General features: G+C 39.3%; 1 protein-coding gene across 1 annotated transcript; it reads left to right on the top strand.

Annotated features, from left to right (window-relative positions):
* The first annotated feature begins 561 nt into the window (after positions 1-561).
* On the top strand, positions 562-3537 carry LOC103461007 (electrogenic sodium bicarbonate cotransporter 1-like). Its single transcript, XM_008403326.2, has 2 exons — positions 562-1090; positions 3341-3537. The coding sequence occupies exons 1-2, from the start codon at positions 991-993 to the stop codon at positions 3535-3537; spliced, it is 297 nt and encodes a 98-aa protein (XP_008401548.1). The 5' UTR covers positions 562-990.
* Positions 3538-10130: the final 6593 nt, after the last annotated feature.

Here is a 10130-nt window from a genome sequence, read left to right as displayed (position 1 = left end):
GGTTGTATCAGTTAGGTATGTTCAATAATATTGGAGGAAAAAAGTCAGACTCTAGTTTTGAATGTATAATTAGTTGTGGAAGTTAATCCAATGTTACTAACTAACTAGTTGTGTATACCCTTTACATCAGTGGTTGATAATTTCACCAGAAACTAGAAGAAGATCGCACTCCTCATCAATTACTTCATTTAAATCCCAGAAAAATTCAAATTAATTGATAAATGAGGTTTGATTAATTCTTGACTTATTTTTCAGATCTTGTAGCTGCGGACACAAAGGTGTTGGGAGAAAGGTTTCCAGTTAAAATCTGATCTCGAGCTGCATGTTGAAACATGCAGCCGCCCTACTACTAGAGTGCAGAGTGTAACTACACATCTGAGGAGGGAAACCATACGTGAATGTATTTCCACAACAAACCTTTCGGAGACACAGCGAACATGAGGAAGAACATGATCTGGCACAGAGGACCAGAACTACGATGTAACGATTTAGATCAAAGCGGTTTCATCTGTCAGGATGGCCCAGTCAAAGTCCAGGCCTAAATCCAGTTGAGAATCCACAGCATGCAGGGGATTTCACAGATGCCATCCAGCTATTATGCCTATAAGCCATAGTGATTTCCAAGAAAGTCGTGGCTAAAACAGGACTTGCTAGAAGAGCAAAGCTGGTACAGAGACACACCCCAATCGACCTGTTGGTGGTTCTGAAAAGTACCGAGTCATGCACAATTGGCTAAACTTTCTAGATTTTTATTTGTTAAAAAAAGGGGGGGTTAATTGTGCGCAACTGGTTCGGCAGATCAAATCCCAATAAAATGAGTATTGTTCATGACTGCAACATGATTTAAAGTGGAGAAAGTTAGAAAAACTGCTCAACGAATCCTTTTTGAAATTCGATTTAGTTAAATAAACCTTTGGAAATAATTGCTGTGATTTACAGTGAAGAAACCTATTTCTTAAAAAATTTCCAATCTTTGGCATTTAATCACCAATGTTTTCCTTTTTTTTGTCCAGCAGAATGGAAGATGAAGCAGTGCTGGACAGAGGAGCGTCTTTTGTCAAGCATATCTGTGATGAAGAGGAAGTGGAAGGTAGGCGGAGTGCTGCTTTCTGACCCATTGTCCCGTTGGTTCAGACCGTAAAGCCTCGCTTGCCACAGCCTCTTGTGTCCACACCGAGAAAATTGTGTCATCTTCCCACAAGTATCGGCCCAGAAACTTCCATCAATGTCGGATCTAATCCTTCTAAGATGACATTTTGCACACAACGGCCGTTCCAATCCTTCCATTGTCCGTCTGCTGAAGCCGCAGAAGAATCCAGAGTCACCCACATGTATTTGCTGAGACATCCAACATGTTTACCCAACCGCCACTTAAAGGCTCACACAAAGCGAGAGGCACGTCGGCGTTCTTGGCGCTTTGTCCCTCTGTTTGTCTGCTTTTAGCCTCTCCGCAATGGGAGTCCAGGGTTGGGTTTTTTTTAATCTCATCTCAGGTGCGCGTCGGTTTCTGCCGTAACGCAGGAGATGTCATTAAAATCTTCGAGACATGCTTCAGGAATGCTGAGATTGAATAGGACAAAAAATAAAACAAACAATAGAAACATGGTTGTCTCACTCTGACTTAGTCAGCTGATCCCAGTATTTGTAAGAGTTTAACTCTCTTCTTCCCTCTAATTACTTCCTGGACGGAATAAACGATCATTTCCTGTACGAGCCTCGAATGTAGGGAGTAGTTGCTCTTGTGACTGATGGCAAACTTGTACTCCCTGCTGATATTATTGGCTTGTGGATTAAAGGGGTACTTCATAGTTTTTCAAATACGGTACTGTTAGAAGATTACTAGCTAAAGACTTCCTTTCGGTATATAACTCACCTGGTGTTTTTATGTAATGTACATTCAGGCTAGCTTGTTCCATAAGTTGAAGCTAACAGCTTGCCTTAGTGGGGAAAAGACCAAATGTTAGTTTTTTTATAAATGTTTAAACTGCCACTATTATGCACTCAGGAAACGCAGGTTAGAGACAGTGTGTCAGCAATTACCTTCCTGTGTGAGACGGATTCTAACAAATAACATGCAAATTGTTTCCAGTGAGAATAACTTTCTGATAGAAAAAGGAGAGTATGTAAAACTTAATACTCAGATGAAATATCTGTAATATTTTTTTTACATCACTTTATTTTTATAAGCTACTTTGACTTGAATCACTTTACATTTTCTGATCGGAGTAAGTGTTTCACACAGGAAGATCCCTGTCGGCGCACTGCTTGTTATCTCCATTTCCCATGTAAATAATCATTAATTACTCTGTAAATAACCATCCAATTCATTTAAAGGGTCATCAAATAGTTCCCAGATTAAGAGCTGTGATGTTTTTAAATTGGAGTTATTTTAAGATGGTAAAAGTCAGCTTTGAACTTTGACCAGCTGGACTAGCTGTTAGCTTTAGCCTCCAGGACCAACTCATTTGAATTTAAGTCACGGAGGGAGCAATCCGCAGAATGGAAATTAATAACTACTCATAACCTCACTTAGGCCTTTATTTAAGCATTCATTCACTTCTAAAAGAGTTTTTAAAATGTTTATTCCTTCACCTCAGACTATTTGCAAAAATAGAAATATTTGTGACTCTAAAAGATGCTAAAATGTCCATAAATATCATGTTGGTTTACTGGCATGCAAATAATTAATCTGGAGACTTAGACTCATTCAAAATTGCGCTTATGGTTTGTTGCTAACCGGAAGAAAGTGGCGAGAACATTTAACCCACCTTACATGGACTTCCTGTTACTTTTGAGATTGATTTGAAAAAATCAATCAAGTCATGACATGTGCTACAAGTTTACTAAAGATTCCTTAAAACAGCTGCAGAAGGATAAAAAAAATGCATCTTTTGTTAATTATGCCTCTGCCAACTTGTATTAACAAAGTTAACATTATTAACATAAGATTTACGGCATGCCTTCTTACCCCATTATAATTATTTTTATTTAACAGTTAAAATATTTTCATTCTAATTTTGATCAGTGAAGGTGTTTGCATTGCCTTGTTTAATTTCATTGCCTATTTTACTTTCCTGTATTTGGACAATCAGATTTTCAGCCATCATTATGTAAAGCCTTTTGAGATGTATCAACACTTTCGACAGAACCACACATTAAAAATTCTGAAATATACCTTTAAATCTGTCCCTAAGATGAGGATGTATCCCATACAAAGCCAGATTACTTGGGTCTCTATTGTTTTGTTTTTTTCTTTTGCTGTTAAAATGGCGTCTCCTCGTCTATGAACATAACGGATCTTGATCTGTGTTCCTGGTGTGTTTCCGTTGTGCCGTCACAGGCCACCACACTGTGTACATCGGTGTGCACGTTCCCAAGAGCTACCACCGCAGGAGACGCCACAGACGCAAGTCCAACCACAAGGAGAAACGGGAACGTGTCGAGCAGATTGTGGGAGCCTACAAGTCCGACGCGGAGAACGCCGACGACTCCTGCACGAGCATCCTGAAGCCACTCAGTGAGTACATCTCGAATTGACTCTCAGATCTGATAAAAATAAAAAAAAAAAAACATTCTACGTACGCCAGCGCCTTCACTTCATAATCTACTCAGGAGGTTTTGGATACATTTCAACATCTTATCGCAAATCATCGTCAAATGTTTCTGCTGCTAGGGAAGCCGAACAAAGCCGATGGAGCATGGGAATAGGAGTGGGAAGACGGCACAGGCTAATCTTAAAATGACACCCGACTGGCCTAATGTGTGTAAAGTTTACACAAAGAGAGGTATTCTCTTACACCTGGGCGCTTAACCACTGCGCTGTGCTCTTTGGGGTTTTGTGGGAAAGGATTTAAAACCTAAGTAGATGGAGACAATTAGGTAGTTGGCCAGCAGCTGAAGAGGAAAGTCAGAGAATTACAGATGTCACCCAAGATGGATGAGGAGAAACTACAACACTACCAGAAGTTAAGGATAATGTGAAATGTCCGTTATCATTTCTCCTGCTGCTGAGAGAAAACACGCAGGATGTTTTGTCATGTTTCGATTCTTAGAAAAATAATTTTTTGGCCCAGTTTACTTCACATTGTTTAGTCATAAACACCGACATTAACAAGAGATGGCCTGCATACCTTATTTTTTTTTTGGGGGGTCTGAGTCAGTTTTGTTCCTGGAGTAATTTTTGGAGGGCGACACTCTTGGGAAGTTTTACAACTGTTTCATGTTTTCTCCATTCGTCAAACATTGAAAAAAATCAATGTTTTTAAAGCCCCTAGTGTCTTAGAAATAGCTTTGTAACCCCCATTTTCCAGAATAATGGGTGTCCATTGATTTATTTATCATCTTTACTTAAATTTTTGTAGATGATGGGGTTTTGATGAGGCTCTTTTAGTCTACTTTGTGTTGTCAGTGAGGCGCTATTCCTTGACTAATCACAATTGTCGGTGGCTAGAAAAGTCAGACCAAAAGATGTGATTAGTGACAATTACTTCATGATTTATTAATTTGTTAAATAGTTTTTTTTTCTTAATGGAATGAATCATTTTTTTTAACAGCCTTAAAAAAACCTATTCACTCAGGTTATTATTTCCTGATCTTAAGATTAGTTTGATCTGAAACAAATGACTAAAAACAGGATATATCTGTAAGGAAGAAAAAAAAATTGTTTGTGATGTATAAAACCTGCTATGCAACAAAATAAAAATTTTAATGAGCTTTGCTGGTGGGAACGATCCAGCAACCTTCAAATCAACATTATAATTTGGCATCAGTGTAGACTAAAAGATCCACTTACTGTAATTGTACAGGGGGATTATCTTAACCCCAAGAGGTTTGCCCCAAAACATTTCAACTGCCAGCCGTATAATTATCACTCGCAGTACTGAAATTTACCTAAAATATCTTGTACGAATCTGTTTGAGGTAATTGTTAAGGTATTAAAATGAATGAAGAGCCGGAGAAAAAGGTAAATCTCCCAACTGAACAGGGCATGTAGGGAAAAATGTTAGGATACTTGAAAGTATGTGGGGAAGTAAACTGGTGATTAGAATGATGGTTTAAGTTCAGATGGGTTTGGATGATCTTTGTGATGAAATAACGAACAAATTAAAGGGTATCGGAAAAGCTGAAACTAAGGATAAAACAATGTAGAGTCAAATAAGAGTGTATTGGAAAAATGTAGAGACTTGGTTTGCATACAGACTTAAACTGAAGAATCAGCAGGAAAAAACCCACCTCTTATTCTATGCTTTGCTTCGTAAAGAGGGTCGTGGCTCTTGGATATTGAGAAACATTTGCTTTCTGGAGACGTGGACTCTTGTTAGTTTTAAATGTCACCCAATCGCCAACAATTGTCTGTGACGCATGCAAAGCGCCGGTTCAATGCCGTGAAGCTTACCGCAAATGGCTTGAACCGTAAACAACCATCCTCCACTGCGGTGAGAGAAGTTAGTTGAACAAGGCAGCTGTTAATAATAATAAATGGACCAAACAGCCTCTCTCAATTTCTCTGCTGTCGTTGCTAAAACTACAGGCACACTACAGCGCAGCAAATCGACTTTATCCATCAGAACTTCTCCTTCTGGAGAAATCCAACTCAGTGGGAGAAAACTCTGATGGAGTGCAGAGGGTAGATGAGAATCGAGCAGAATTGCATATTCCAGGCTACTAGTTACCATCTGCCTAGGGATTTTCTATTTGCTTTAAAGAAAAAACAGTGACTGAGTGAAGCTAGCCTGTATTCTCACATGAAGATAAAACAGATAAAAGTGTATAAACACTCATGTAAGATTTTACCTCTTTTTTAAGCAGTTATCTTCATAAGACTGATGGCGATGCTGATTTATTATCATGTCTAAACAGCTGAATAGGTCCCTTTTGTAGGTAAGGGAGAATTGTAGCAGCCTGCAGCCAGCTGCTCTGCAGTAGACCTGGGAACATTACTCATACATCTGACACTTTCTCTGGCAAACTGTAGCGGCCTGAAACTTTAAATCCATGGCAAACTTTGATATGAGTAACCAGCCCATGTTTACTCATAACCTGTCCACAGAACCCATATGGAAAAAATCCCCCAAAAATTATTTCCCAAATGTAAGTTAGCATTTATTCCATTAACAGTTGATGGTGATTTTTCAAATGGTGCAAATGGATGAGCTAAATTCCTGGTCATGTTCTCAATGAAGAGGTTTCAGGGACTTCAATGTCAGATGGTAGAAACAACTTACCATTTGTTAACAACTATATCAGCTGATGTAAAATAAGGCAATTTTCCCACTATGTGTTTTAAGAGTAACTACGACATAGCAAGATATCTGAAAACTAAAAAAAAGGTCCAGAATTTACACTCAGAAATGTTTTTCCTGCGTTGTTTGGGAGTATGAAGTGAAGCATCAGGACAGAAGGTCTGCAGGAATGTACAGCTGTTCTGCCTTCTCACAGTTGTTTTTTATCAATGTCAGCTGTTGCTGCCACATGATTGTTTCAGATAAAGGGAGACTATTGAATATTGTGTGTAATGTTTGGACTGCAAATAAGGATGCATCTGAAATTCGTTGGGCTTCTTTGGCCAGAAGAACAAATATTTACACTGTGCTCTTTTTTCTTTTTTGCAAAAATACAGAGAATAATATGTTACTTTAAAACTGGTGGGAGGAGAGGGAAGACATCGGAAAGTTTCCCCCACGTTTTCCATTTCGTGCATTTGCGACATGAAGCTGCTGTCTCTCAGCCTCGACGCTGCAGACGTGCTCTTGGGTAATCCTCTCTTCTCTGACGCTGTAATCCATTGTTGCGCCTCACGGTCTGGTGTCATGCAGCCTGTGTGCTTAGTCATCCGAAGATACCTTGATATGATAAGTGGCTTGGTCTCATTAATCTCCTTATCTTCATGTCTCAGACCCAATTTAATTACTCTGAAAATCATTTGAATTTTAACACAAGAGCTGCAGAATGCGACCCCCACTGCCATGAGCGCACTTAAAAACCCCTTAATTTTAACGTTTTAGTTAAAGTGCATGGAAATATAACAAAAACACATTTAATTTTTTTCGTTTTTTGCTCGTTTAATTAAAAATGATCATTTTTTGGCTGATTTTGGACTGCTAGACAAAGAGTGTGAACACCACTGCTTTAGAGATCCACCTGGAGTTTTTATTTTTTATTTTGCCAAAACCTTTAATCTTATGCTGATCGAACCAAAACATACAACTTCAGTTAAAGTCTCTGTACTGTTGAGCAAACTGCACATTTGTGATGCTTGAACCATTCAATAAATTAGAACATTATTAAAAAGTTCATTTATTCCAGTAACTAAATGTGATCAGGTAACTTGTTTTGTTGTTTTAGCCTTTTTTTTCTGTCAATAAGAATGATTTTCCACTTACGGCCACTTGGTCATTTTAGATTAGAATATTACCGTATTTTCCGCACTATAAGGCGCACCTAAAAACCTTCAATTTCCTCAAAAGCAGACAGTGCGCCTTTTAATCCGGTGCACCTTCTATATGGACCAATATTGAGCCACAACAGGTCTAGCAACTACGGTAAGCAGCCGCCAACTTCATTTTCCCCTGTAGAAGAAGAAGCGCGCGGTGCATGCTGGGATAGTTGTCAAAACGCTGGTTTGTTAATAAAGTTTGAAAATACATTTAAAGCCAGGGAGGGGAGGAGAGACAGAGACTGCGGCGGCAGCGTGTTGGTTGGTCTGTGTTATCCAGAAAGCAGTTGGGCACAATATCACAACACCAACACCGTGAGTGAAACAATGACTGGGGCAGACTACTATATAAAGTACTCGGGGACCACATCTTTACAAATGTGGATGTGTAATAATAGAGTACGGAAGAAATTGGCAACATAACTGTAGTGGCTATTCTATGCACCCTATAATGCGGTGCGCCTTATATATATAAACAGTTTTAAAATAGGCCATTCATTGAAGGTGCGCCTTATAGTGCGGAAAATACGGTACATTATCTTAATGAGAAAGTATGTTTAATACCTGCTTAAAGGTTGTTATTTACAATAAAACCCCATTTGGGCAAATTCTTGTAGTCATTTAATAAAAGAAACCCCAGCATAACAGGAAGTCATGCTTTATTAACTTTATTCCAACCGACGGAAAGTTGAGTAGAACTTAGAGAAATTGTTTTCAAAATAATTTTTGGGAGCTAATATTTCTAAAGAGTAACTATATCACAGAATGTATTACATCATAGTAATTTTGGTAGGGCAACAAGAAAAGATTTTATTTTAAGGCGTTATATATTTATTTATTTTTTACCTCTTTACCAGTGTTGCCAAAAAGGCTCTATGTCTCAGCTGGCAAAATGAGTGTGTAATGTCTGTATCTAGTTTAAATCTTTAAAATTAAGTTTGGTCATGGACAAAAACGTAAGTCTGTGGGAAGCTATTTCATTTAGCAATTAAACTTATAAAACCTTTACAGCTACTCTGTATAACTCGGTAAATAATACTATGAATCTAAATGGTTTCTTGTGTTACTTTAAAATCAGTTCAGTCCACTTATAGAGGCCTAGTTAATTATGTAGTTATTAGGTAACACACAGATTAAATACAAAATAAAACATGATGAACCCTCCAGCTTTTTCCACGTTCGTAATTGCAGCAGAAAGCCGAGACTACCGCTGGTTGTTCATTCATCGACTCGGTGTTGGGCTGTAAAACAGCAGGCAGCGAGAAACAAGTGCAACCAAACGTGAGCAGCGAAGAGTGACTGCAACGGAACATTAAATTCCTCCCAAACACACTCATCCACACATAGACTCCCACCTTCTCATCAGAGTGTATCTCAGTAGGAAGGGTAAACAGTCTCATAAGGTTGAGTGAAGAGGACGGGCTCGTCTGTATGAAGAGCCACTGCCGGATTAAACATTTTTCCACTGTGGAGCCGTGAGCAACCCTGGTGACCCCATGGAAAATATTTGATGTTGGCTTTGGCTGTTTTACCCTGTCCTGTCATGCCGCACGTGAGCTACGCCTCTTCCACTTTCTCAGGAGAAATAATCAGAAACTGGCTGTAATAAATACAGATTGGACCATTGCTCTCAGATAACTGATGCAGGATATGTTAGAGTGAGGCACCATCGGATTAGATATGTGGGTAGCATTTTGTGCCGAACACGCAGTCCCGACTGAAAACACAAACACTTGTAGACATTGCATACACAGCCGCCTTCCACTTCATAGATTTCCTGCTGTTTTGACCTTTATCTAAATCCCTATAATCCCGTTGATTCATCCCACCACTTGTAAGCTGTTTCTAACCACAACTAAAGGTCTGGCTTTCGCTGAGCACCGGTTGTGGGCGACCTGAGACGTGCTTGGTGATTTGGTACCCCGTGAGGTGGTGAGCAGTCCCGACACCGGAGATGTCCCGGGGACGTCTTTGGTCAGATCGAGATGTTTCACACAGGGATAATACCCTATAAGTCGATCTCCCTTGCACTTATCTTGACCTTACTGTATCTTAATTTTAGATTGTACGAGTTCAAAAACGACTGTCCTAAATTAAGGTGACGGAGCGCTATTTCAGGATTAGAAAGTTACAAGCCATGTTACGTCGTCAAGGTAGACTGCTGACTTGTACTGTGTACAAAAAAAGCTTTAAAAATAGACTCTTGTGCCTCGCTACTTAACACGGTTGCACAACTTTCCTGGTAGTGTTAACATGAGTTATTTCCTATTATACAATGGAAAACTCTTTGTATGTAGGATACAAGACAAAGGGAATTATTGGTTTTAGAGTATGCCTGAGCTTAATTCAAGGAAGAGCAAGAAGATAAATAAATGCTAATGCATGCCAATAAACTCTATGATTTCCTGTTTAAGATCTCGCTATTCTCAGAAGGGAAGGGGAAAGTTTTCCTCCTATGGGTGTGCTGCCAGAGTTTTCCCATCAAGCATCAATGGCTCTTTTCATACCAAACTCCGGATACAGAGTGTGGATCTAGCCTCTCTTGTAGATAACCGGAACATTACATTGTAACGATGACAGTGAAACGGGGTTCCCTTTTCCAGAAATACTCAACCAGTATCGCTGCATTTCCTAGGGTGTTCCTTACATGTGCTGATACCCCCCCAAAGGCCTCAGGAGCTGGTGTTTGGTTTGA

Source organism: Poecilia reticulata, unplaced genomic scaffold (assembly GCF_000633615.1).
Source record: "Poecilia reticulata strain Guanapo unplaced genomic scaffold, Guppy_female_1.0+MT scaffold_444, whole genome shotgun sequence".
In the NCBI taxonomy this organism is placed as follows: domain Eukaryota; kingdom Metazoa; phylum Chordata; class Actinopteri; order Cyprinodontiformes; family Poeciliidae; genus Poecilia; species Poecilia reticulata.
This window is presented reverse-complemented; position numbering and strand designations above follow the sequence as displayed.